General features: G+C 51.7%; 10 protein-coding genes across 10 annotated transcripts; 4 read left to right on the forward strand and 6 right to left on the reverse strand.

The window, feature by feature from the left end:
* Positions 1-48: 48 nt before the first annotated feature.
* F9C07_2286996 (putative N-acetyltransferase, GNAT family) lies at positions 49-1,003 on the reverse strand. Its single transcript, XM_041287665.2, has one exon. The coding sequence runs from the start codon at positions 920-922 to the stop codon at positions 281-283; it is 642 nt and encodes a 213-aa protein (XP_041151627.1). The 5' UTR covers positions 923-1,003; the 3' UTR covers positions 49-280.
* Positions 1,004-3,312, reverse strand: F9C07_2286997 (uncharacterized protein; the record flags this gene model as incomplete). Its single annotated transcript, XM_071510868.1, has 3 exons — positions 1,004-2,226; positions 2,286-3,128; positions 3,232-3,312. 3 exons carry the CDS (start codon positions 3,310-3,312, stop codon positions 1,300-1,302), a joined length of 1,851 nt encoding a protein of 616 aa, XP_071367209.1. The 3' UTR covers positions 1,004-1,299.
* A 429-nt stretch (positions 3,313-3,741) lies between these two features.
* F9C07_12300 (putative 2-methylcitrate dehydratase) lies at positions 3,742-5,289 on the reverse strand (the record flags this gene model as incomplete). The annotated part of the gene is made up of 2 exons (XM_041295601.2): positions 3,742-4,877; positions 4,935-5,289. The coding sequence occupies 2 exons, from the start codon at positions 5,287-5,289 to the stop codon at positions 3,742-3,744; spliced, it is 1,491 nt and encodes a 496-aa protein (XP_041151625.2).
* A 483-nt stretch (positions 5,290-5,772) lies between these two features.
* Positions 5,773-12,046, forward strand: F9C07_12301 (putative fatty acid synthase subunit beta; the record flags this gene model as incomplete). The annotated part of the gene is made up of 4 exons (XM_041295611.1): positions 5,773-10,816; positions 10,909-11,397; positions 11,449-11,564; positions 11,615-12,046. 4 exons carry the CDS (start codon positions 5,773-5,775, stop codon positions 12,044-12,046), a joined length of 6,081 nt encoding a protein of 2,026 aa, XP_041151624.1.
* Positions 12,047-12,419: 373 nt separating this feature from the next.
* F9C07_12302 (uncharacterized protein) lies at positions 12,420-12,907 on the reverse strand (the record flags this gene model as incomplete). Its single annotated transcript, XM_071507810.1, has 2 exons — positions 12,420-12,530; positions 12,857-12,907. 2 exons carry the CDS (start codon positions 12,905-12,907, stop codon positions 12,420-12,422), a joined length of 162 nt encoding a protein of 53 aa, XP_071367210.1.
* A 1,101-nt stretch (positions 12,908-14,008) lies between these two features.
* F9C07_2236549 (AMP-binding enzyme) lies at positions 14,009-16,010 on the forward strand (the record flags this gene model as incomplete). The annotated part of the gene is made up of 5 exons (XM_071509994.1): positions 14,009-14,288; positions 14,360-15,102; positions 15,175-15,269; positions 15,378-15,499; positions 15,592-16,010. The coding sequence occupies 5 exons, from the start codon at positions 14,009-14,011 to the stop codon at positions 16,008-16,010; spliced, it is 1,659 nt and encodes a 552-aa protein (XP_071367211.1).
* Positions 16,011-16,473: 463 nt separating this feature from the next.
* F9C07_2195757 (uncharacterized protein) lies at positions 16,474-19,520 on the forward strand (the record flags this gene model as incomplete). Its single annotated transcript, XM_071509402.1, has 3 exons — positions 16,474-17,664; positions 17,706-18,358; positions 18,411-19,520. 3 exons carry the CDS (start codon positions 16,474-16,476, stop codon positions 19,009-19,011), a joined length of 2,445 nt encoding a protein of 814 aa, XP_071367212.1. The 3' UTR covers positions 19,012-19,520.
* F9C07_2287001 (major facilitator superfamily domain-containing protein) lies at positions 19,521-21,702 on the reverse strand. The gene is made up of 4 exons (XM_041295599.2): positions 21,076-21,702; positions 20,489-21,020; positions 20,393-20,439; positions 19,521-20,337 (listed from the first exon to the last, which is right to left on the reverse strand). Exons 1-4 carry the CDS (start codon positions 21,421-21,423, stop codon positions 19,747-19,749), a joined length of 1,518 nt encoding a protein of 505 aa, XP_041151620.1. The 5' UTR covers positions 21,424-21,702; the 3' UTR covers positions 19,521-19,746.
* Positions 21,703-22,674: 972 nt separating this feature from the next.
* F9C07_12306 (uncharacterized protein) lies at positions 22,675-24,174 on the reverse strand (the record flags this gene model as incomplete). Its single annotated transcript, XM_041295598.1, has 2 exons — positions 22,675-23,886; positions 23,938-24,174. 2 exons carry the CDS (start codon positions 24,172-24,174, stop codon positions 22,675-22,677), a joined length of 1,449 nt encoding a protein of 482 aa, XP_041151619.1.
* Positions 24,175-24,521: 347 nt separating this feature from the next.
* Positions 24,522-25,927, forward strand: F9C07_12307 (putative gluconolactonase precursor; the record flags this gene model as incomplete). Its single annotated transcript, XM_041295608.1, has 2 exons — positions 24,522-25,287; positions 25,383-25,927. The coding sequence occupies 2 exons, from the start codon at positions 24,522-24,524 to the stop codon at positions 25,925-25,927; spliced, it is 1,311 nt and encodes a 436-aa protein (XP_041151618.1).
* Between the last annotated feature and the right edge of the window lie 1,012 nt (positions 25,928-26,939).

Below are 26,939 nucleotides of genomic sequence, written 5' to 3' on the forward strand. Positions count from 1 at the left end.
CAATACGTCGAGACAGTACATGTCGCATCCGTAGTCAATGTCTCCGTTCCCTAAATTACTGCAGGTGTGATCGTGTCCGGCTGAGAAGACCTAGAAATCAGTATAAGATGTGTCTGCTTTACACGCTATCAATTCTCCCATGAAGATCTCATCCAGACTCACTATATACAACTCTATGGATACATGCGTACATACAACGAACAACAACATATACGAAAATATACAAGCCCAAACCCCTGCGAAAAGCCCTCCAGTAGATGCCCAATACTCCAACAAACCATCAAATCCCAGGACGGCGCAAGATCCAATACAACAATTCCACCTTCTTCTCACCCTCACCATCAACACCTTCCCCCACAACAGTCCAACCACACTTCGTCAACACCCTCGCACTCCCCAGATTCGTCTTATCCGTGACAGCGCGCAAAGTCCCCACCTCTTCAGCTCCCTCACCGTTCCTAGAGACACCATCCCCAGGAACCGGTAACCTCCACCACGCCTCGGCAAACCCCCTCAGAGCCTCCGTCGCATACCCCATGCCCCACGTCTCAGGCAGGAATAAATACCCTACCTCCGGGCCGTCCTCCGGGGAAATAGACACGATGCCCATAACGCCGATGACATCGCCTTCCTCGGACTCCGTAGCATGGACTGCGCCCGAGATTGGTTTGCGTAGGACGGCGAAATTGTAGTTTGGTTGTTCGCCTGGTTCGGTGTCTTGGGTGAAGCGTTCCATCCATTTACTTGTTTCTTCTGTGGTGGCGTCGATGCGGCCCTGGCGGGTCCAGCGCATCACGTCGGGAGTGGTTCGGAGGACATGAAGGGCGGGAAGATCCGCGGCCCGAAACGGTCGGAGGAGAAGTCGGGCCGTGTGGATCGGGGGTGTTTGGGAGTGGGTGGGGAGATGTGGTAGGATTGGCATTGTTTTGGTCTTGGGGGTTGGGTTAGGGTTGAATATAAGTAAACTTGGGTTGGTGGGTGTTGTGGTGCTTTATATAGGTTCACCGAGACTGATAGTAGAGATACTGTGTGGTCCGTTGGCCCACTGGGATGAGTCATCTCGTATTCCATGCTCTCCGTTCCACTATCTGGTTTGTTGTATTAAACGCTTTATGGGGACCGTTATAAGGCCAATAGAGCTTACTGCGCGTTTATTAGTATAAGAATGGGCCGTATATGTGAAGTCCCAATGCATGATTCTAAATATAGTGACAGACCTCTAGACCTGTACATGACAAGAATGCAGTGCCCACCTTTGGCACCTCATAAATTATATCATGTCTGCACATTTCAACATATCTAAACGATACCATCACTGAAACCCTCATTCACATACTCCCCACGAGCATCCTTAATCGCACCAACAATCTGCAACACGGCATCCCAAATCCTAGCGCGGTTCTGTAGCCCCTTGAGCTGCTTCCAATTGACAGTAATGTCCCGGTACAGTCGGTACCAGTTCGTAGTATGGTAGTGTAATCTCGCCGGACTCAGATCGAGAACTTCCAATCTGTCCGGGTGATCCGGCCATTCCCACCGAGGGAGGTTGCGCAGCCATTCAGCCTGAACTTCAGGCATCTCTTCACCGATAACAAGACTTTGTTTCTCCATGTCACGGTCCCACTCTTCCCGAGCTGCCTTTTCCTGGTGTACATCGTGCGCGATCACAGTCGCCCAGTGATACGGCGTCGGATCCGAAGACCATGCTTCATACAGCCATGGCATCTCCGTAACCACCAGCCGAAACCAGAGAGATGTTGGTAAGTGCGTGAAGGCGCGTGATGTGAGCCTGAGAGCGGCGATATCTGGGGAGTTAAGGTGGTCAACGATGATTAAAATGATTTCAATGGGCAATGCGCGGAAGGGATCTCGAGCGGTTGATGCTGGATTTATTGGACTCCTGGATTCGAAGGGGCTGTTGTTCACGCTGAATCCTCTGTCTGTGGAAATGGCGGACTGGATGATTGGTTTGAGTGAGGGGACAAATATGGGATTGGCGACTAGATATTCGTGTCCGACGGTATGATTCCAGACCTGTTCTTGTCCCTCTTTGACATCTTCGTTGTCTTCGATTGGGAAGTGCTGGCTTTCCATACATGCTCTGTCACGAATCCGGACCAACGTGTCTATGTCAACCTCCCCGAGACACTGCTTGCTGGCCTGAATAAACAATTCAAAACACGCTGGATGAAACGGTAGCCCGGTCTCATCCAGTTGCTCCTGGGACTGGTCTCAAGTAAGTACTCCGTATTCTACTACAGCGAAGCTAACAATAAGGGCCCTACCGTTTCAAGCAAAAACTCAGTTTCCGCCTGAATATTATCGATGCCATGTCGGACGGGAGCAAATTTCAACCCATATCCGGACGAAGGCATGTTCTCTGCGACGCCTGTGAGGTGATATCGACTTTTGTGTTCGAACTCCATATCATCTGGCCTAGGTTCCCAGTCTTCTCGCTTTGCAAGGATACACTGAACAGTATGACAACCGGTCATTTCTTCGGCCGATATATTCTTCCCTAGGTATCCTTGGGTATTTCGGCAGTCAGGACCAGCAATATGCTCATAGCATCTGGATCTGTTGTATGCATCCCGGTTCATTGTTCTAGAGCCATCTTCATTAATGATATAGATGCTCTCGCCTAGTTTTGTTGAAAGGGGGTAAAACATCGTGTCGTATTCCGGCTGATCAGGTCCCTGTGCCTGAAACGTCCACTCTGGGTCATCCGCACATTCACCGTAGCGCATATCCATACCTACAACCCCCCCATCGCTCGCCCCCGAGTCATATTCCAGAGGTTCATTGTCAGACTGACTTTCATATTCATAGTCGGGATCATCCCCAGGAATACCATCCATCGGATCATCATCATACAACCGCGGCGTCGGAGTAAAAAACCCATAAAACTCAGCATCTCGGAGAACCATACAGCATCCCGTCTCCGACGAGCAATTCTCATATTCGCGCCGGTATTGCGCTTGCTCTTCCTCGCTTTCTTCATCCCTGGTGAAGTCACGGCCTTCGATCCAGCCTCCGCGACCACCGGGGCCGAAAGCCGCTGATCGCGGTTCCCCTTTGGAGCGGATGCGGCTAATGTTGAAGCTCACGCCGCAGAATTGGCAGGGGACCTGGGATTTGAAGTTAGGATTATTGGCATGGGATATTTATGTATAGATGTGGTGATTGTTCGAGGAAGATAGTAGGCTTAAGTCACTTGAGGGGAAGATTTACTGACTTCCCAGTATCCTGGATTTGAATAGTTAGTTGGGTGTACATTGCACATTTAGTCCATTTAAGAAATGGCATACCCATCTTGGTTGTTAGGAGAGGCTATATCGATATATTAGACCTCAATGACGTTGCAAGTTGGTTCTGCTTCTCAGGGGCAAAGGTCGATGAGATATATGTCTGTGGGATCTCGTATTCACCGCTAACGTCGATCTGATCTATTCTCAGGAACGGGCCCACTATTACGAGTTGCACCCCGCGTTGAGAGCCAGGCAGCACCAGGGAACGTATGGGCCGTATCCGGATAGAGCCGACTATGTAACTTGCGAATCTCACCGTGATATCTCTGCTAGCTGTGTAGCCTAAGACCTTGTTATGCCCACCGACCACCTTGTAGGCGAATGCGGCTAACTCGCTTGGATAACACGATCTCAAATCTGGAGGAAAGGATTCTGACAGGTCTTGCGGAATGATTTGAATTTAACATATAATTTCTCGTATCTTTCTAGGAGTTCATGCAGCGCTGGACGCAGGTTGTGGGATGAATAGGTCTACAAAATCACTAGCGGCCATCTTCTCGAACTTCGGTTGATCGACCGTGTCCAATATCTGCCCCACCCTCTCCGACGACAGCTTCAAACCCAAGTTCTGCTGGGCCTTCTCGCGGACCAGCTGCAAAGTCTCAGGTCGACGCACATGACCCAAGGGGAACGGGACCAATTCTTCCAACTTGGTGCCATCCCGTAGCGTCACCTCCAATGCGTTGGCCACGCTGCGGCACTGAGGATCATGGTAATCCCGGGTGAATGACGGATCTTCTTCCATTGTGGTGATGGAGCGTAGTGTTTCTACACGAGGGTCACGAGCCCAGGGACTGCTGTCCTGGTAGTCAGCAGTTGTGATTTGACTGCCCTTGAGCAGGACCACGGCGACCATATAACGCAGGCAATGGTCGCGATCTGCGGCATTATGCAGCGGCCCCTTCTTATTGATGATAATCATTCCAGCCTCCTGTGTTCGAGCTCGTATGTTGACAATGTCCTCTTCTGGCCGAAGCCCACGTTGAGCCAGCTTTTCTGCGATAGTCAATGCTGCTTCCACGGCGGTCAGTCCGTGCCCTTCAGCCGTCGAGACCTTGAAGAGGACTGTCTCCATGACCCAGCTAGTAAACGGACGGGGTAGCTCGAAGGTCTGACCCCGGTACAAGACGTCATAAAACCCCCAACGCGGGGTGGTGATAGCAGAGCGGATACCGGGCTGGCCGCATCGAACCAGGTTGGCCAAATGCACAGCACGCATGCAGGCATCCCCAGCGGCCCATCCTTTCCGAGGTCCTGCATTTGGCGCCTGTCGATAGACCCGCAGCGGATGACCATCAGCCCACGCATGCGAGACTACGGCCCGGGCTTGATCGCGAGATAGACCCATGAGCCAAGAGACCATGGCGGATGAGGCAACCTTGACTAAAATGACATGATCCAGGCCAACCTTGTTGAAGGCGTTGCGGATCTGGAACACTCCTTGGATTTCATATGCCTTGATCAGGGCAGTGAGGACCTGTTTCATTGAAATGACTTCATCTGGGTTGCCACGAGCGAGAGCCTCCCGGCTGAGAATGTCGGCAGTGCTGAGGATTGCACCAAGATTATCTGGTCATCGGTCAGGACAGACGGACGGTAGACGTGGGGATTAAGATTGTTGCTTACCTGATGGATGGCCCCATTCCGCACCGGGAAAGGCATCATTGTGATCGAGGTACCGGATCATTCCTCCAAGGTCAAAGGCGCCCTTGAGGGCATCCACCTGGAATTGAGTACCGGGCAAGCGGAAGCCCCCTGGCACCGGGGCCGTCTGGGGCCAGACGGGGCCAATCATGGCGGCACATTCTGGGCTAGTATGGATACTTTCGATGGCAGCGCCTAGGGCATCAATAAGGGCTGCTTTGGCTCGTGTCCAGGCCGCTGGGGAGTCGATGTCATAGTCATAGGCGTAGTCGACGATCAAATCGATTACCTTGTCATAGGAAGGGCAATTATTGTCGTCCGCCGCTGGAATAGTCATTTTTGTTTTTGCGTCATAAGCTGTGATTCTTGTGTAGTTTCTCATCCTGCAAGTCAGCCTTATCTTATAAGCAAGCAATTGGTAAGCCGGAGTATAGAAGCCATCTTTTTCCGCCCGCTCGGCGCTCATGGGCCGCGACTCGGCTCTCGAACTCCGGCAACCACATCTCTCCGAGCGGCCCAGCGTAAGAACCCAGCGTAAGATTTTATGTGATTTCCGATTCCACACATTTCACTCATGTATAGTGATATTGAAGGCCGGACCGACCCAGCGTAAGAACCCAGCGTAAGACTGGTTCCCGAATATAGGGTAAATAGTAGACCGTATGCCAACATATCTAGAGGTAGTTGGACAAAACAATTGCTGTCGCGCTGTGCTAGAACTCTAATGACTCCCAGCGCCAAACACAAGTGAGACAACATTTTACTGAAGAAGAATATACTAGACACTATTGCCCGTCAGCACCTTCACTTCCATCTTACCATGGCCTCCACGCCCAGCTCTGGTTCCTATGATCTTGCGATCGTGACACCCACGGAAGACCATTCGTTGAGGTCTTTCTCTCTTTCCCAGGGGAACGTCCAGCAAACATTCCTTGTTTCGACACAAGACGGTGCTTTCCTGGACCAGCAAAAGGCCTCCTTCCTTCAGAGCTATTCGAAAGACCAGTCGATTCTTGGCTTGGTCTTTGATTTTTTGCAATTCCTGCTGGATGAAGCTTGCCCGCCAGCTCCCCTAGGAGCGTTCCTCGGCGCCATCGAGTCACAGTGCGTAAGAGACGCGAATATCCACGACCTGATTGTGTCCGAGCCAGAGGCCAAGAATATCATACGCACCTACTACCGCGCACATGCGGTTGCCGGTCTTAATCCCCGTCCAGCCCCCAGTGGACTCTTCAGCACCGTTAATAATGAAGCACACCGCATTTTGATGGCCTTCGGTGGCCAAGGGTCTACGAACCTTGTCTGTGTCGACGAACTGGCTGATCTATACTCACTGTACCAACCCTTGCTGGAGCCGCTGATCGCGTCAGTAGCGCCAGCCCTGGCAAGCCTTTCTCGAGAACCGTCCACGTTGCAGCACTACTTGGGACGTGAGATTGATCTTTACTCCTGGTTGACTATTCCCGAGTCGCGTCCGGACCGGGCCTTTACAGCCACCGCCGCAGTCAGCTTCCCAATCATTGGCTTACTGGATATGGCGCATTACTATGTGCTTGGTAAATTACTCGACTCCGATTCCCCGAAGCGACTAAGGTCAGCGCTCCAAGGCCTCACGGGCCACTCGCAAGGAATTATCGTGGCTGCAGCCGTCGCTCAAGCCGACACGTGGGCGTCCTTTTTGGCGCAGGCACAATGGGCCATCCGCCTATTGTTTTGGATGGGTTATGAATGCCACACAGCCGCTCCTGCTTATCCCCTCTCATCCGCCGCCATCAGGGATAGTATTGAGCACGGCGAGGGATCCCCCTCATGGCTCCTTAGTGTCCGAGGCCTGCGGTCACCCGCCCTTGATGCGTTAATCACGGACTGCAATCGCCGTTTGCCAGAATCCGAACACCTGTCCATCGGATTGATCAACACTGAGCGGAACATTGTGGTAGCCGGTTCTCCACGTTCCCTCCGAGGCTTATGTTTGCGGTTGCGAGAAATTGAAGCCGATGATGGTCAAGACCAAAGTCGGGTTCCTTTCCGTCAGCGCAAGCCTGTTGTCCATCATACCTTCCTTCCTGTTAGCGCTCCTTTCCATTCCAGCCACCTCCGTGCCGCTGCAGACCGCGTCAAGGAACGGTTTCCGGATGCCTCATCCCCCCAAGTGGGGGATCTCCTCACTGCTGTTTATCATACACGGACCGGCCAGGACATGCGCGAGATGTTCAGCCCATCGAATAACCTGATCCATAGCCTGGTCGAGGCAGTAGCCTGTGAGACCGTCGATTGGCCAGCAACCTTGCAAGTATCACGTTCCAAGCCGCCTTCCCACATTGTGCTTCTCAGCAGCAGCCGTCTCAGTGATCTCGTATCCGAAATTGTCGATGGCCGTGGAGTTCGTATCATCGCAGGAACAGTGCTAGCCCCAACGGACCCCGCCGTTCTCGGTGGGAAAGCGGAGTTACTAACCACGAAGCCCTCACAGGCGCCAACCCCTTGGGCGGAGCTCTTTAAAGCTCGACTCGTGGCCGGCCCAGACGGCAGGCCCATACTTGAGACGCGACTCAGTCAGTTGCTGCAAGCGCCCCCTATCATCACAGCTGGTATGACACCCACCACCGTACACTGGGACTTCGTGGCCGCGGTGATGCAGGCTGGCTATCACGTTGAGCTTGCCGGCGGTGGTTACTTTGACGCGGCTGGCATGACAACAGCTATTGAGAAACTAGCGGCCCACGTTCCCCCCGGCCGCGGCATCACCTGCAATCTCATCTATGCCAGCCCTCATTCGATTGCGTTTCAGATCCCCCTAATTCGCAGCATGATCCAACGCGGAATCCCCATAGATGGCTTGACAATTGGAGCGGGAGTTCCCTCGCAAGATGTGGTCAACGAATGGATCCAAACACTGGGGATCAAACACCTTTCCCTCAAACCAGGGTCCATCGCTGCTATATATGAGGTGATTGAAATCGCTAAAAAGCACCCGACCTTCCCCATTATTTTACAGTGGACCGGAGGCCGCGGTGGTGGCCATCACTCCTGTGAGGACTTCCACGAACCACTACTGCAGACCTATCGGGATATCCGCCGCTGTTCCAATTTGTATCTGGTTGTGGGCAGTGGGTTTGGCCAGGCGGACCAGATGCACCCCTATATCACGGGTGAATGGTCGCTGTCATTCGGTCGCCCCGTAATGCCCTGTGATGGTATCCTCATTGGCAGTCGGATGATGGTCGCCCGGGAGGCGCACACATCTCCGCAAGCAAAGGAATTGATCTTGGCAGCTGCCGGAGTGGCCGACTCGGAATGGGAACAGAGCTTCAAGAAGCCTACCGGTGGAGTGTTGACCGTTCAGTCGGAGATGGGTCAGCCGATCCACAAGCTGGCAACTCGTGGAGTTCGGTTGTGGCATGAGATGGATAAGACTATCTTCAGCTTGCCTCGGGACAAACGAGTCGCTGCACTCAATGCACGCAAGGCTGAAATTATACGTCGTTTGAGTGCTGATTTTGCCAAGCCGTGGTTTGGCTACAATGCTGCCGGTGATGCCGTCGATCTAGAGGACATGACATATACTGAAGTCATTGCTCGTTTGATCCGGCTAGTGTACGTTAGCCATCAGCACCGCTGGGTTGACCCATCCTACCGTCAGCTCGTTTTAGACTTTACCTACAGAACGCTAGAACGTGTCTCCAACGCCGATTATGCGACGGATAAGCTTGACCTCAGTCAGCCGGAACAATTCGTCGAGCAGGTGCAACAACTCTGCCCCGCTGCAACTACACGTCGTCTACACCCAGACGATGTCCGCTTCTTTCTCACTATCTGCAAGCAGCGTGGTCGAAAGCCCGTCAACTTCATCCCAGCGTTGGATGAAGACTTCGAATACTGGTTCAAGAAAGATTCCCTGTGGCAGTCAGAGGATGTGGATGCAATCATCGACCAGGACGCTGACCGAGTATGTATCCTACAAGGCCCGGTGGCCGTGCAATATTCGCGTCGGGCAGATCAGTCAGCCAGGGAAATCCTTGATGAGATCCACCATGGGCTCGCAAACCATTTTGAGGAGGGTCCGTCTCAGTCGGATAGGCCTTCGTTAGCCATATCGGAAATGGTCTCCGCTAGGGTCACAGTGACAGAAAGCAATACCCATCGTATCATCCGTCCTACATCTGAAAGTTTGCCCTCTGTTGAAGACTGGCAAGCATTCCTGGCTAGTCAAGTCACAGGTGGCGTCCGAAGCGCTATTATGGCTGAGGAAGTCCTACGAGGTTCTCAGAGACAAGCGAATCCTTTGCGGCGAGTTCTGGAACCACGGACAGGGCAATCAATCCAGATTCCTCTGGACGGTCGCGATCTACATCTGGTAGAGGATGCGAAGAACCGTCCGTTGGTACACATCAAGCCCAGTGGTGATCAGGAGGTTGCCGTAGACTTCTATTATTATGACTTCGTGGAGACCCCTGGCAACCTTCGATTCACGTACAAGTTTGACTCAAAGAGCCTTTCCCTGGTAGAAAATCTCGACGGGCGCGATGACCGAGTTAAATTGTTCTATGCCCATTTGTGGCTCGGTCGTGCCGATCTCAGTTACCACCGGCTGAGTGAGGTCTTCGAGGGCGAGGAAATCACCCTTTCTTCTGATCTTCATCGTCACCTTCACAACGCTCTCCGTCATACAGTCCCAGATGCCACTGCATCCGCCACAACTAACACCTTACCCCTCGAGGCCGCGATTATTGCCGCTTGGAAACCCCTGATGGAACCACTATTTGTGGCGGAGCTCCAGGGCGACTTGCTCCGCCTAGTGCATCTCTCCAATAGCATCCGGTACACCCCTGGCGCTGCTCCACTAGAAGTCAACGATGTTGTCGCGACCAAATCACAAGTGCGTGCAGTGACCATCAAGGAGACCGGCAAGACGATCAGTGTTGAAGCACAGATCTTTCGGTCTAAGACGCTCGTGGCCACTGTGACTTCGGAGTTTTTTATCAAGGGATCTTTTTCCGACTACGAGACCACCTTCAGTCACCAAGATGAGGCCGCGACTGAACTAAAGGTACAGTCTGCCATAGACGAAGCCCTTCTACGGGACCGTGAATGGTTTCTCTTGGATGACCCTACCCAGTCATTGATTGATAAAACCCTCGTCTTCCGTCTACACACCGTGACCAGGTGGAAGGACCAATCTACCTTCACCAGCCTGAAAACCACTGGCTCGATCTACACCAAGCATTGGAATGGTACCGAGCAGAAAGTGGGAACCGTTGCATCTGAGGTGGTTGAATGTCATGGCAATCCTGTTATCGACTTCCTGCAGCGCAAGGGCACTGTGGTGCAAGAAAAAGTGCCTTTAAAGCATCCAGGCCTGATAGATAATGGATCGAGGACCATCCGCTTACCGCTTGATAATGCCCTGTACAGCTCCGTATCCAAGGACTACAATCCCATACACACCTCGTCCGTCTTTGCGCGTTTCGCAGACCTTCCCGGGACCATCACCCATGGCATGTATACCGCCGCTGTTTCCCGCGCCGTCACGGAATGTCTGGCAGCGGACGGCGAAACGGGTCGGCTACGAAGCTTCTCGGCGTCTTTCGTTGGGATGGTGTTGCCAGGCGACCAACTGACGGTCCGTATCCGACATGAGGCTATGTGTCACGGCCGCATGGTGCTCTCCGTAGCGGCATACCGAAAGGGTACCGATGAGAAGGTGCTTCAGGGGGAGGCCGAAGTTGAGCAGCGCACTTCCGCGTACCTCTTTACCGGTCAGGGAAGCCAGGCACAGAACATGGGAATGCAGTTGTATGACTCAAGCGCAGTGGCCCGATCGGTGTGGGATGAGGTTGACCGCCGTCTGCTGGATCAATACGGTATGTTGTCTCTAATCATTCACATCCCTGAAGCCCTACCTCTTTCCACGGCTCCAGTGGCAGCCTTCCGAATCTGGCACTAACATATCTAGGCTGGTCAATTTTGAACGTTGTCCGCGCAAACCCCAAACAGATCACTATCCACTTCCGTGGGGCTCGTGGCAGACGCATCCGCGACAACTATCTAGCGATGAGGACCGAAACCCGAATGCCAGACGGCTCCACTCGGCTCGAACCTATCCTTCGCGATCTAACGGCCAAATCAGAGTCATATACCTTCTTCGACTCCCGAGGCCTGCTGTATGCCACGCAATTTGCTCAGCCCGCTATTCTGCTAATGGAAAAGGCGGCATTCGAGGATATGAAGGCAAATGGCCTCATCCAGGAGGGCGCTGCCTTCGCAGGACACTCTCTGGGTGAGTACGGAGTCCTAGCCTCATTGGTTGACTTCTTGCCCTTTGAAATGATGATGAGTGTCGTTTTCTATCGTGGGTTAGTCATGCAGTTCACCATGGAGCGCGACTCCAACGGACACACGGGTTTCTCTATGGTGGCAGTCAGTCCGAAGAGGGTGGGCAAATGTAAGTTTTGTTCTAGTTTCGATCAACTTTCCCAGGCTCACGGCGAGACAGATTTCGATGAAGCCATGTTACGCATCGTTGTGGATTTGATTCACCGACAGAGTGGCAAACTGTTGGAAATCGTCAATTTCAATGTGGAAGCCGAGCAATATGTTTGTGCCGGACACGTAAGTTCTCAGCCCCGTTATATCTACCACATCTCGCTCATGCATTCCAGGTCCGCAATATTTACATTTTGAGCGGCATCCTCGACCTTCTGTCTCGATCCGCCACTGGTCCCCAGCTCGTAGCCTCACTCCGCAGCGCTTCTGATCCGGCCATCACTGACGTAGCCAAAGAAATTGCTGTCCATCTCGAAAAGGCACCCCAGCTGAACAATCCCACTGAATTGAAACGAGGCCGAGCAACCATCCCGTTGCAAGGCATCGACGTTCCCTTCCATTCGTCCCACCTGCGCTCCGGGGTGTCCGTCTACCGACGATTCTTAGAGGAGCGGATCCAAGCAGAGAATGTACAGGTGGACCGTCTAGTGGGCAAATTCATCCCCAATGTCATGGGGAAGCCGTTCGCGATTGATCGGTCATATCTAGAAGAGGCCGCAGCAGTCACAGGGAGTTCTGTGTTGAGGGAGCTGGCGCTAGCCGCTTGATGTAATATTAGTGTCTAGACCATCAGAATGACATCTCTTATGATAATTGGCGATGACCCACGGCTTCTACCAGCTATTTCTGTTCATGGCTTTGAAAGTATTCGGTTGGTGTAGGGTACGACAACGTTAGGCCTGCGTAGTGAGATTTGTAGAGGAACAACTAAGGTTCTTCCTAATTAGGCGAATAGGACCCTCCGTAGGATTAGTCGTTTTCATCGTAGCCACTGCCATGTTTTCCTTTCTGGGCGCCTTTGGCAGTCACTGTCAAACTATACAACATGTCAACCTGAGAGTTCACCTATGAATTAGCCTATAGAGACGCCTATGGTATTCGAACAGTCTTGGGTAGTCGAATGGGATGACTTTTCGTCTGTTACGACAGAAGGTCGGCCAGCTTCCTCTCGTTTGAAGCCGAGCTGCCGTGGGTATCCCAGGGCAACCACAGATTAGCGGGCCTCTTGTGGCGAGTCTGTCGACCGAATCCCTGCAGGAGTAATAGTTTAGTGTTCGTAACGGGGGTTTTGCGGGTCGGGGCGATTCCCATTGAAGCATTCAGTTGAAGTGTCAGTCAATCAGGCTCACTTCCAGACCCTCACGTGGCAAACCACACCATGAGCGTGTCAGAGTGTGTATCGGTAATACGGTAATATAACGCATCGACACCAATGATTGGCGGTAAAAGTGATATCCCATGTCATTATAGTACCCATTGCTGACGGTGAGCCTCTAAGTACCGTGGCGTGGCATGTCTCAGAATGTAGGTAGCTTGCAAATCTTCAAAATTGGACTATGTCTCAGCCAAAAATTTACTTTTCGGATCCAAATTACTCGCGTCGGAGCGTTATTGTCCTCCGTGAACATGTTGTGCACCCTGCATACTTCCGGTTGTACCTTTTCCTCACGCGTGCATGGTCTCATTTCATGTCGTCCTGACTCAGAAAAAGAAATAAATAAAAAACAACCCTCAGACCGTGCTGATCTAAGCACCAGTCAGAAGGGATGCCGCTTGCATTCTTCAGCAAGAAATCCTTCCTGATATCTTATCTCAGCAGGCTCAGTCAGACCCTCTCCAGCTAGACAAGGAAACGTCTACTTTCGGCAATGGAATATTGATTAACATCCTCTCTTTGTTGATAAAACTACGGCAATATATGTCACAAAGGGTCAACATTAATTAAGGAATAGATTTAAATATAATGATATGAGTTTTCCACGATATGGGGAACTCCGAGAAAACGTCAAGGGGGGTTTCGCCTCTAGTGAGTTGGTTCCAAAATATAAATGAGCTTTATATGATAGAATGACATGGAGAAGCATTTAGTTGAAGTCTATGACAGTATGACTAGGAAACCTCCAGAATAAATTCTTTGCAGCTCCTGTGTTTCATCGTCTCTTCGCTTGTCTGACCCGAACATAGAGGGGGCACCGATCCCAGATGATATAAACCTTCTGCGCCTCCCACTCATCCCGGCCGGTCAAAAGCTCTAGATCAAAGTCCAACAACAAGCGAGCAAAAATAATTCGAGTCTCCGCCCGGGCAAAACTAGGAATCTGGTTAGCCGACTAGTAAAACGGTGTTAACCCGAACTGCATGGCATAGGTATAGCTTACTTCATTCCCAGGCAATTTCGCGGGCCGGTACTGAATGGCTGAAATGCCGCCCTAGTATCATTGATGAAAGACTCTTCTTCTCCTTCCGGCAACCACCTTTCCGGGAGAAACTGATCGGCTCGCGCGAAATTGCGCTCGGAACGGTATGCGGACCATTGGCTAACGCCGACCTTAGTACCGCCTGGCACCCAGGAGCCATCGATCTCACAGCCTTCTGGGGGTGTCACACGGGGTAGACTGATGGCGATGGCTGGCCAAAGACGCATGGTCTCCTGAAGCACAGCAACTAGATACTTACATTGATTGACGGTGACACTATTGAACGACACTCTATTCCTTAACTCAGTGACCATGATTCTACCTGCAGATCCAATATTTTCGCAATTGCTTCTTATTGCGCGAAACAGCCCTGATGAAGTCGTGATCGATGATCGAAATCTTCATGTCCAGGCAGGCTACAGCCATCTCCTCCATGATGCGGTTCAACTCGCACAGCAGTTGCGAGATAGCCTCTCACAGGGCCCTAGTACTGTCGGTAGTGCTTTTATTGGGATTCTAGCTCCAACCAGCTATGAATCTACAGTAGCTTCCTTGGCAATTCTCGCCGTTGGAGGTGTGTGTGTGCCCATCTGTAAGTTCAAATCCAAACGTTGCTAGGAATATAAGCGTGCAAGATCTGATTAGGTCAACAAATTATTACAGCGGCCGGTGCATCTTTAGAGGAATTAGCATATACTTTGAAACAATGTTCAGCCACGTGTGTTTTAGTCGGTTCCCAGCACCAGCAGACAAAACTGGCCACACAACTCCAAGAGCAGACAGGAATCCTCAAACTTGCGATCCCAGTACTGTCCCCTGGCCGTCCCCCCATTGAGTCGTATACTCTAGATGAGGATTCAATTCCATCAGACGATTTACCTGCCTTTCTGTTCTTCACTTCCGGGACCACAGGGGCCCCTAAAGGTGTTCTGCATGCTCGAAGGTATTTGTACGCCAAATTCTCAGTCCAACAGTCCGAGTTGACGGATGAGCTCTGTCTGATATATGATTCTATCTGCTGGTCAACCTGTTTTATTTCTGTCCTGCTCCACATTCTGCGGGGGGAGCGAGTCGAGCTACATGAGCTTGACGCCCGCTATGATTTGATCTGGGATCGGTTTCGGGACTGTGAAATCACCAAGATTCACTTCTCTCCGACCTCTTGGTATACAATGATGAAAGTGTTTCAGGAGCGCATCTCTAAGCTTCCCGAGCCTTCTGTCCAGGCATATATCCGGGGGGCCCAGTACATTCGAACCCCAATTACCTTGGGTGGAATTCTTCCAGTTCCCGTCAAACAGTTCTGGCTGAATCTGCGGGGAGGGCGGCCTATAAAGGTGATATATGGGAGTACTGAAGCGGGCCTCCTTACTGTGGCCGATCCGGAGGCGTCAGCGAGTGAAGAGGTATGTTACTTATCTGAGACGCTCGTCGCCTCGGGATCCTTGGCTGACCTATTCGAATGTGGTGGTCATTAGGCATCTATTGGGTCACCGGCACCGAATGTCACAGTCAAACTGTCGGATGGAGATTCCGGAGAGTTGCTTGTCAAAGCTCCAACTCTTCTCTTACAGTAATACTACCCCCCCGACCCCCTTTATTATTCCTGTACCGCACTACTATTGCTTTATGCCATGGTGAACCGTACATATGTGTTGACATAGCCTGTCCTCTTCTTTAGATACCTCAACTCTCCGGAGCTCACTGCATCGTGCTTCGATTCCGAAGGGTTCTATAAGACGGGCGATTTAGTCGAACGACAGGGAAAGAACTTCATCTTCCGAGGTAGATACAAGGCGGACTGTAAGTGTCTGATCCCGTATCCTCATTCATTGCCATGAACTTGTTATGCCTCATACAAGTTGACATACGGCTGCTGAGCCATGTACCTCTAGTTTTCAAATTCTGGGATCACAAGATCCCTAGGCTTCATGTAGAGTCCTGTCTTTCAAGTCTCCCCTATATTGAGGAAGCTCATATCCTCCCTGTTGCAGATGCACGATGCGATAACCGTGTAGCAGCGCTTGTACGTCTTCGCCAGGACCACACGTGTGTTACATTACAGAGCATCAGGAAAGATCTCTCAACCATGCTTCCAGTTTATCAAATGCCGACATTGCTTAGGATTTTGGGTAAGGGGGATGAGGTGCCTCGCACATTCTCAGAGAAGGTTGCAATGAAAAAGACTGTGGAGAGGTTCTTTCCCCGATGCAACAATGATCACTTTATGGACGATAGCATAGAAGTGCTGGGCATCAAGGAGATTCTACAGTTCGAGACTACAGGCCCATTGGAGCTAGTGGAGCTATGGTAGATTGTACTTGGATTCATACAGTGGGGGGAGTTAGCTCGTCCTCTCAAAAATTGATATCCCATTCGATGTATACTACTAACTCGACAGAAAAATACCAAGCCTTGGTGCCTTAGGCCAATTCCGGATGTAGACTAGCGGCTTCTTCCGCGATGGGTCAGAGTGCCTCAGGCTCTGAAGTCATTCCCCATCTCATTTCCCTTTGTCTTCATCGCTTACTTAAACCACTTCTTAGTCCTTGTGCGCAGGTCCATGAGTTGACACCTGAATCTCGTGGTAGCCATACTCTGCTCCCTGTGACGACTCACACCCTCTTTTTTCTATTTATATTTTCCTGCATCCAACCCGCCCATTCCCTACTATGGATTAACCCCACCGATAGCGCGCCTCCGAGTTCCCTCGATCCTCTTCTGTTTTCTTGTGAACTCTCCTCCCCTCCCTCCACCAACCGCACTTGCATTTCTTCATGACGGCCCGGACCCCTAACAGGGCGACTGGTGCCCCAGAAAATGCAAATCCCACTGTTCGAGACCAAACGCAGCAGGATCAGGGGGAACGGAGTGAATCGCCAGCCATACCCAGCCTTACCAACAAGAAACGCCCGCGGTCCCAACCAGACAACACCTCCAGTCCTGCCTGCAATCAGTGTCGCACACGGAAGATTCGCTGCGACCGACAGCAACCAAAGTGTTCCAACTGTCGCCGGGCGGATGTCGAATGTGACTTTGCCACTACCCCGAAGCGCGTCGACCGCACCAAACAACTCCTAAATGATTTCAGCGGTGTCGTGGCCCGCCTCGATCGGGTGGATAATTCGCTGGCGAAGCTATCGGAGCAGCTGCAGCAACAGCAGCCATGTCGGTGCTCCCACTCCCCGGTCCCATCGCAGGTGGATAATCCCTGGGGGGCGTCCGAACCCGCAGCCATATACACCACGTATACTCCGAAGAGCTCCACCTCGTGCCGATCCCCCCACCTGATGGAGGTGGACGGTTCCGAAGACTGCGATCCGGAGATTCCCAACGGCGATCTCGTCGATTTTGACCAGGGCGGCCAACGCCTGCTGGACTACCCGGCCGCATTGTCACTGTTTAAGAACCTGCAGCGACAGATTACCCGGTGGCTGACCAAGGATGTGCCGCAAGGATCGGGATTGTGGCAGGTGATCGCCCAGCAACCCGGGTTCAAAGCAAGTTTGGAATATCAGCTGGAGCAGTTTCCCTTTGGCGGCCTCTGTCACGAACCCGTCATCGTGAGTGATCACCGACCCATCAGTACACCGCCTCGCTACCTATTAGAGCTATCCTTGGATGGCTTCCTACGCCATATCAATATCCATACGCCTATCTTCGACGACTCCTCTCTGGGGAAAGCCATCGATACCCACTACCAGTCATTGTCCGCTGGAACCGGCGATGCGTGGGCCCTTACTTTTACCAACATCATCATTCTGACGGTAGCCCTGGATGCTCGTGTCGCTCGCGCAACTGCCTCCCATCTAGTCAGCATGAACGATGATATGCTCCCCTCCTTCCTGAAAAATTGCGATCGAGCATTGGCGGATCTGAACCGGTTTACTGCGCCATGTCTAATCAATGTTCAGGTGCTCTTGACTCTGGTAAGGATGGTCATCAACTTTCCTGAAGCTTATATACGAGTATAAAAAATTTTGAAAGCAAGCTAATCCGTTGTGTACAGGCTCTCGTCGCTAGGGAATTCTATGGTAGCGTAGTGTTTGAAAAGGTTTGTCAGGCAGTCTGCCAAGTGGCCCGCTCTACGGGGCTCCATAGGGCTCATGGAGCACGAAGTATGAGATGGGAAAAAATGCCGGAACGTGAACGGCTGTTCTGGGTGGTATACACCATGGATAAGCAGCGAGCCTTCCTAACAGGCCAGCCCTGTGATCTATACTTATTCGACTCCGATATCCAATTGAGGAGCTGCGGGGAGCGTGCACCATTCCCGTTGCGGCTCAACGCCGCCTACGTGCATATGATGACGATCTGGGAGCAGATTTTCATCAATCTCTATTCTTCCCGAGCTGTCCTCGCCGGCGCGGCCGATCGGAGTCGCCAGGTGCAGCAGCTATGGGGTTCATTGAATGAATGGAATATCAAATACCATGCGCTCCTAAGTTCGCCTATTCTCGAGAAGATGGCTGACCTAGCGCCCATGCAACTCGAGTTGAAATACTGTTTCATGGTGAGCCAGGTTCTCGTACATCGCTGTGACCGTAATGCACGCTCCCAGCAGCGGTATCGAGATCCCGCCCGCAGTGCGCTCAAACTCATCGCTCAGGTCGCCGGGGATCACCGTAGCATCACGCTCGCGCGATGTGCCGTCCTAGCCAGGTTTGTTGTTCGATCCTGTCCAGGCTTCCGTGAAGTCGCTGACCACCCCTAGGATGTTTCGAAACTATCCCCTCGTTGCTGTCCATGATCTTTTCTCTTTCTGTTTGACAGATGGCGAGCCTGACAGCACGGAGGACGGACAACTCATCCATGAGACTCGCCGCCATCTCGAGCTCCTGCACTATGCGGACTTCCCTCAAGCGTACTTTGCCCGACTCGAAGTCGGGCTGAAATGGTGTACCGACATGCTGGATACCATAAAGGATTGCCTGTCCCGCTCTGCGGTAGCCGGTGACTGGGGCCCGATGGATGGCTCTTCGACCGGCCTCTCCGACCGCACTCCCCCCTCAGAATCTGAGCTCTCGTCCATACCCCCGGACGCGTGGGCCTCGCTGAACCTTCCGATGAGCCGCGACGAGATGCTTTGTGGCCTTAGTCCTTCAGTACCCTCAGAAGGCCTGTTGGACCCTCAATTTTCTGCCTTTGGATTGACCACGTCGTCTACCGGCGATAGTACCGTCCCGGCGTTCGCTCAAGGCGGTGATAATCCCGCGGTGACCATGCATCCATCAATGTGGGTACCGGCTGAAGTACCCTGTAACTCGTCTGAACCACTTTTCGACCCCGAATTTACCCGAAGCATAATGTCATGATACCACCTTTGATTTGGCCATTACTTTTTATATCACGACCCGGGCGGCGTTTTTTCTCACATTCATCACTGCTACGCACTCATTTTGGATGTTCTGTATATGAGTTTATGATACCTAGGATTTTTTTAGAGCAATGTTGATAAGCTATTGCAAACCAAGTACTTGATGTACAACAGAAAAGCATTGGCCGCCGCGGCCCCAACAACAAAATATATATACTTGCCTCGCAATTGAAATAGCCACTACAATTTGTTTTCTATTAATTATTAGTAGAATTAAACAACTCTCGAATAAGCTACTACCTGCTGAATCAGAAAAGATATTTTACCATATTCATTAAAAGGTGTTCAGCAGATTTTCAACTGCGTCAAAATGTTCGTCTTCTCGAGATGAATGAGATAAATTCATTGATTTAATATCTTCTGCCGGCAATATCAACACGCAAAAACCATGAACATAAAGGCGGTCGAACGGGCGGTGAAGATACTATAATAACGATTGTTCAATGCAGTCTTAAGAAGCTTGCCATTACATCTTCATTCATAAATTATTATATTATACTCATCACTAGTACTTTCTTGGGTCATATCAACATTTTGCAAACCAGACAATGCGAGTCTAAACAGGAAAGGAAAAGCCCGAAAAGCCGGGAAAGAGACTAAAAAAGACAAGAGACAGGAGAGTTCGAAATAGCTGGCCACCAACCCAGCAGAACGAAGCTTATCCATGGGAGGCTCACGTGTGCTTGCTATTCTTGGACCACGAGCGAATCCGAGCACCATACCGATAGAAGAGTACGGGGATCGGGATCATCGCAATACTGATGAACCCGAGGGTACTCGACGCCCAGGCCACGCCAAGGTTGTGATACATGAAAGGTCCGAAGAGTGGGAAGCCGGCGCCGAAGAAGCTACGCACGAAGGTATTGGCGCCGATCGCACTGTTGGCGATGGTCGGGTACACGTCAACTAGGTAGTTCAGACACTGCACGAAGACCATGTACATGCCTGTGCCGACGGGGGCACTTCCGATGACCATGCCAGCCCAGTGGATGTTGGGGTTGGATGTCCAGGCGAAGATGAAGAGTCCGACGGGGAGCAGGCATCCTCCCGCGATCATGAGGGGCAGGCGTTGCTCGGGGACCACGGCTTTGTTCCCGTCGTAGTTGCGTCGCGTTTGTATGACCACAATGGCACAACCGATCAGAATTCCGACCATCATGCCGATATATGGGAGGGCGCTGATTCCCAGCGACCAGCCACGTACTTCGCGGAAGGCGATAGGGTACGAAACGAACACGAGGTATAAGATGCCATAGATGAAAGCCTAGTACATTTGTCAGGGCATGCGTATGTCAATGTTCTATAGCGGTTTTCCTTACCTGGTAGATGGTGACCAGCAGAAGAATCGGCTCGGTAACCAAAAGTGCTGTGCACTGTTAGCATGTCTTGAGTCACACGAGGGACAGTGTACTAACCAAATGGTCTCAGCAAGAAGATGACGAATATATCCTTGATTCCCTTTTGCTTCCCATCATACACCGTGTGGACGTCCGGGTTGCCCGCCTTGCGGATGGCTGCAGCCTTCTTGCGCAGGATGGACCCGGCAAATGTCTCGGGCAGCCCAAAGACCACCAGAACTGTACATGACCCGCCCATGATGCAACTGAGCCATTGTGTGAACCGCCACCCCAGATAGCTTTCCACGATAAAGTTACCCATCAAAGGGGCCAACACCGGACTGCCAAAGATTGTGCCGATACAACATGCCATCGCCACACCACGTTGCGCGGGATTCCACATATCCACCAATGAACCTCCGACAAGAGACAAGGGAGCCGCGCCAAAGACTCCGGTCAGGAACCGACCGATGAGGACCGTTTGCAAATTCTTCGCCACGGCCACGGGTATACAGAAGATGGTAAAAAGAGCCATACCGATGACCATGGGCCACTTACGCCCGAATCGCTCAGACAAAGGACCCCATACGGGCGGACCAACAGTGTAACCCTATCTAGTCAGTCTTTCGCATAGACAAGAAAAAAGAATGATAGATACGACCTACCAGCAAGAACAAGCTGATTCCAAGTGTCACCACCGTACTGCCGACATGAAACCGTTGGGCGATTTGGCCACTTCCACTGCTGAAGATACTACTGGCGATACATGTGCAGAGGTTTCCATAGACCCAGATGGCTGTGACAAACGCCCGGTATGCGAAGGACCAGTTTTGGGGGTTTGCTGGATCATCCGGTCCATCCCAGGTGACTAGGTTTGGATCCGTCTTGGGCTCGGCGTTTGAAGGAGCTTTCTGGCTTTCGATGTCGGTAGGTTCCGATGATAGTCGACTACCCGGATGAGGGGAGGGTGAAGAGTCCGTAGAGACAATATTGGGTAACTCAGCTACCGCCATTTGGGACGAATATGTGGAGGATGGTAATCAGAAGAGGTAGGGATGAGAGGTTCAAGAGTCGGATCAAAAATCGTTCAAGACCCCGCGTATCGAGAACAAATCTAGAAAACAAAAGCAAGAAATACCAAATGAACAAAAATAGGTGTGCCGAAGGAATAAATCCAGATCTAATCCTTCTCTAACATGAGAATATGTTTCTGATCCTACTCCTGGCTTTTGTCTTGGCAACGGATAGGCAAGTACTATATACTCCCATCAGCGCTGGCGATCGTCCCGTACACCGCGTACGTACGCGGTGCTCGGCGGCCGTACCCCGAGCCATTAATCATCGGGCTTGTTGTTCCTTCGTCAGCAGTGTAAGTGTTCCTTCTCCACTTGTTTTGATCTAGTTGGGCATAGTAATCATACTACGAGTAGAATTTGAAATGAGTAATTGGTCCCCCTTTCAGGGTTCAACTGAACAAATACAATGCTTCATTTCTTAACTTCCTGACAAAGACCGTTGAGGGCTTATGTAAGCACGTGACACCAAATGGCCGTCAGAACCCCCATCCGTTCTTAGTAATCATCTCAAAGTAACTACCTTGATATGAGGATCTGGTTGGATTAAACAGTATTACTGTACAGTTTGGGGCTAATTGAACTAACATGAGTAGTGATACGTCACAAATCCTCTACCTAGCTTGCATGTTTTAAGTAATTCTATATCTCTCTAGATAGATGATACTATAGTCATATTCGTAGCTAATCGGGCTTCACAACTGTGACAGGCAAGTAGAGCCTGTAGAGTATGTATGGGTTCTCAATTTCTCCACCATACAGCTGCAACATGAGAAACCAGACGGAAATTGAAATGACAGAGATTATCTACTTGGCTGAGGTGTCAAGCTTGGGGGCGAACAGTCCACAAGGACTTTCAGAATGCCACGCACTATGGTTTAGTTAGATGATCTACACCTAACGAGGGATAGTGTGAATGCAATTAATGCAGTGCCAATAGTCCGATGGGAAATTGGAGATTACCAATCCTACATTACCAATCTGGCAAGCCTACTATAGGATGTACTGATTGAGCTGTAGGAAGCAGAACAGATTTCTAGCTTACCGGAGTGGTCAGTTTACCTCGGCCGCTGCATTGGGCACAGATTGTACTGAAGAGAAAGAGATGAAATTTGTAAACTAGATTATTCTATTTCTAATTCGTTGACATGTCAATCATTACTACTTCCTTAGAATCTCGAACCACTTGTGCTACAGCTCACCGCTGATCAGAGCTAACAATTCCGACACATCAGCTGAAGTCTCCAAAGACAGAACCGAGTTCTCGATTCTCTGCAGTCTTTCCGAGTCGATCACGGAGCTCGCCAGCTTGCGCCACTTCTCACGGATTTCATCGTCCGTGATGGGTGGATCAAAACCTTTCGGCATGGCAACCACATCTTCCACAGTCTCCCCGTCGTTAAACTCAACCACGATGCGTGCCCCGCAGAGATGACCTGGCTTATCGAACTCCGAGCTATGAACACAGGTGGTTTTGTCAATGAGACTCCAGACAGCATCACTGTCCAAAGCATGAGGCTCAAACTGATCGAGCAGCACCTGTCCATACACCAGCTGCGCGGCACCAATGTACGCCGCGTTCATCTGCCCGCCAGTCGCAGTCAACGGCCGCTCCTCCGGGGCCCAGCCATCGTGCGCAAACACCGGCTCAGACAGGGAAACCGTAATGCGACGGATATTGTGCAGCTGGTCGACAGCAAATCGGTCAGGGTAGTTCCGCTGGAGCTTCTCCAGGGCTTCAATCTGTCCGTGACAGCCGCCGACACAGGCATGCAATTTCACGCGGATATTCGTCGTCTGCCACTCCTTCCCCAATGCGGTCGTTACCTCCTCCGGCTTATACTGCGGAGTCCGGCCGTTTCCTTGTGTGAACATGGTGAGGAAACCGCCATAGCTGCGGTCGAACACCTTCTTGATTCCGACGTATCCGTCGCGAGCCAAGAGAGCACCGAAGAGTCCGTTGCGAGCGGCGAACGCGTGCTGTACACGCTTCACCATTCCTTCGTACTGTGCTGCCATCAGCCCGCCCGCCTGTGTGCAGGCGATCCCGACCGCTGACTCGGTGTCATCTGGGCTGAGGCCCAAGAGCTTCGAGGACGCAGCTGCCGCTGCCGGAGAACCGAAGACCGGACCTGAGTGCCATCCCCGCGAAAGCAGATCTGCACCGTACATGGCGGATCCGACTCGTGGTCCCGTTTCGAATCCCACCACTAGGGCAACGAGGAAATCGAGTCCCGAGACCACGCTCTTCCGGTGTCCCTTGGACTGCACTTCGGCTGCGGCGAATAATGCAGGCAAGAGGACACTGGCGGAGTGGAGCGGTGCGGCACTGTGGTAATCATCTAGCTCTACGGCTTGGATGAATGAACCGTTGAGAATGGCCGCTGCTTGGGGGCCGTATCGCTAGTTGCCGTTAGTCAATCATTCATTGGGTGGATATTGGATAGTTAATACCCGGTTGTATCCTATGACACTACAATATCCTTCGGGTTCATAGTCATCGATGGCCTTGGCTGCTTGCTCGGACCACGGGACGTGAGATCCGACCAAGCCACAGGCGATGCCGTCGAGCAGCAAATGTTTGGCTCGTTGAAGGACATCTGCAGGGATGTCTGAGGGCTTGAGCTCTGTCACCCAGTTGCAGAGCTCTGCAGTGACGTTTCCTTCTGGCGTGGAGTCTGTGACGGTCATTGTGTAATGATTGCGATGCTGAAGACAGGGAATATGGACTTTCACTCTCTCATTGGGTCTTAGAGGTCTTATTCATAAATAGAAAAATGCGGATGTATGACCCCGAGACGATTTCTGGAAATTCCTCCACGCGGGTCCTCGGGGGCGTACGCCTCCCCTTCGCGGACCGGCGTCCGAGTCGCGCGAAGCATAGCAATTTCTGAAGCCGAGCAAGGCGAGATTGTATGTAGAATGGAGGCGTTACCGCCCGAAGGTCAGAGAACGAAGGTAGTTAAAAGAAGTAATCTTCACCAGAGAGACAGGAGACATTGTGACAGAATCACACATCCTATGGAACAGATTCAAAGATGCTTTCCTACACTAGCCACTGTCTGCAGGCACTGCTCGGGGTCGCCTCCCTACCCTACCGGCAATACCAGGCGTACTCCAGCCCTCAAGCACCCCTCCAAGTACCCCAAGTACCCCAAGCCGGACCCCCAATCACCACACTGGTCTCGTCATGCGCGGGGTTCAGCTACCCGGAGGTTGCCTGTATTGATCGCTACGGATCCCTCCTGCAAGGCGAGTTCGAGCGCAAAGTACGCAACGTGCTTGGCGACGCCGACACCTACATCTCCACCAACGCGCCGTCAGAACCAACCTTCTCCGATCTGCAGAATGCCGATTTCCTCGTATGGAACCAATCGGCGGCAAAGGCCATCCTGGGTCCCAACCCGCACGTCGATTTCATGTTCAGCATCGAGGACTGCTCCCACGAGGCTCCCGTGTACGTCCCCACTACTAACGAACTGTACTTCTCCCGCTTACAGCAGGGATTCCTCCCTCAACTGGTGATTAACTTGAACAATGACCCTCCTACTTTGGAAGAGAAGCTAGCCCAGCCACCTATTTACGCCGCCACGGGAGCGCGATTCCGTGATGGCCTCCTCTACCTCGCCACGATAGGCGGAAACGAGTCTCTTGCCGGCTACACGTTTCGTCCAGGTCTGTATACGTTGGACCCTATTACGGGAAAAACTCAAGCTCTTCTGAACAACTACTACGGGTATTATTTCAATGCAGTGGACGATCTTGACATCGATCATGAAGGTCAGATCTGGTTCACGGACAATGGTAACACTGCCTTCCTCCTCCCTACCCTCCCTACTCCACTACCTACCCCCCTATCAAACAGTCCAGCTAAACAACCAATTCCCAAAACTCGAAAGATTACGGCCGTCCCTGCCAAGTAAACACCTACGCCCCCCAAATCAACGCCGCCACCTACCGCTTCAACCCCAAAACCGGGCTCGTAACCATGGTCGACGACACCCTCCTCGAACCCAACGGACTCACCTTCTCCCCGGACAACAAAACCGTCTATCTAACCGACACAGGCGCCGGCTCCGCAATCATCGACCCCAACATCTACCCAGCACCGCACATCGCCTACAACTCCACGCGCAAAGGCCGCACCATCTACGCGTACGACGTGGCGCCGTCCCGCAAGGCATTGCTGAATAAACGCCCCGTGTACTTGTCCATGGAGTATGCGCCAGATGGAATCAAGACTTCCCGGGAAGGGTATTTGGTGTCGGCGACGGGGAAGGGGGTGGTTGTTTTGACGGATGAGGGGGAGCCGTTGGTGAGGGTGCAGACTAATTTCACGGTGATTAATATTGCGTTTGCCGGGGCGGAGAGGGATGAGCTTTGGGCTATTGGGAAGGGGGGTGTGGCGAGGATCAGGTGGGGGTTGAGGGGGTCTTATGCTTGATTCCTGTCTTGGGTTTGATGACTTACTTTTGGTGGTTTGGTTAATTTGGGTTCATGATGTTCATGTCGGGTTTCATTTGTGTCAAGGGTGAGATTTAGAGTCGTTTACAATCAGCGAAAGAGATCAAAGAAAATAAAGAGATCTCCATTATCCCTGAACAAGAGGCTGCGCTTATTTTTGTAGACAGTGGACGAATACTCTAATTTAGGGCTGGTCTGACCCTAAACCCCGCGCCGTGGTGCCGCGTACAGGCACTGTTTCTATCCGATATATCAGATCGTTTCAACTAGATTGGGCACTGGGCGGAGTCAGCCCCGCCGGAGATGAGTGGATGCTTGGACTTACGGCTAGATAAGATCCACCGATGCCGTGGCGGGGCGGAGCCTCGGAGAAGATATGATGCTTTGCATACGGCTGAATTATGGGTTCCGAGTGCTGGGGCAGAGTTGGCCCGTCGGAGATGGTGGGATGCTTTGATTTACTCCTGACCTGTGTTCTCCGAGTTAGGGCTTACGTGGATAATGCACGGGGCTCTGGCCTGATGCTGCTTATGTAGTGTAGGTTATGTACACGATGGCATTTAACAATGTTATTCTAGGTTGCAGCTATGTTTTCTTTGGAGAATTTTATGCTGAATCCGGTTCTGCTGCAGGGACTTTGCAGAGAAGTATAAAAAGTTGCGCGCATAGAACATTCTTAACGTTGACAATGGCCGTTCACGGTTGCCGTCCATAGATGAGCACAGCACGCAGATAGCCTGATCTTTATAAAGCAGTGTGAGAAACTCTCTCTTAATTCATTTATTGATCCCCCTTTGGCGCTTATATGATAAGAATGCCCACTCACTATATGCCTTTGCATACCAGGTGCATTCCTATCCAGAGCACCTCCAGGCACATAATTTGCTAGCGAACGCTTCTAAACCTGGGGTGTTTGTTACTACACAATTGGTATGCTGCGAGATCTCCCGCTAAGAGAAGGAATCTGGCTTATTAGGGCTCTTACTACTAGA

The sequence above is a fragment of the Aspergillus flavus genome, chromosome 8 (genome assembly GCF_009017415.1).
Source record: "Aspergillus flavus chromosome 8, complete sequence".
Lineage (NCBI taxonomy): Eukaryota > Fungi > Ascomycota > Eurotiomycetes > Eurotiales > Aspergillaceae > Aspergillus > Aspergillus flavus.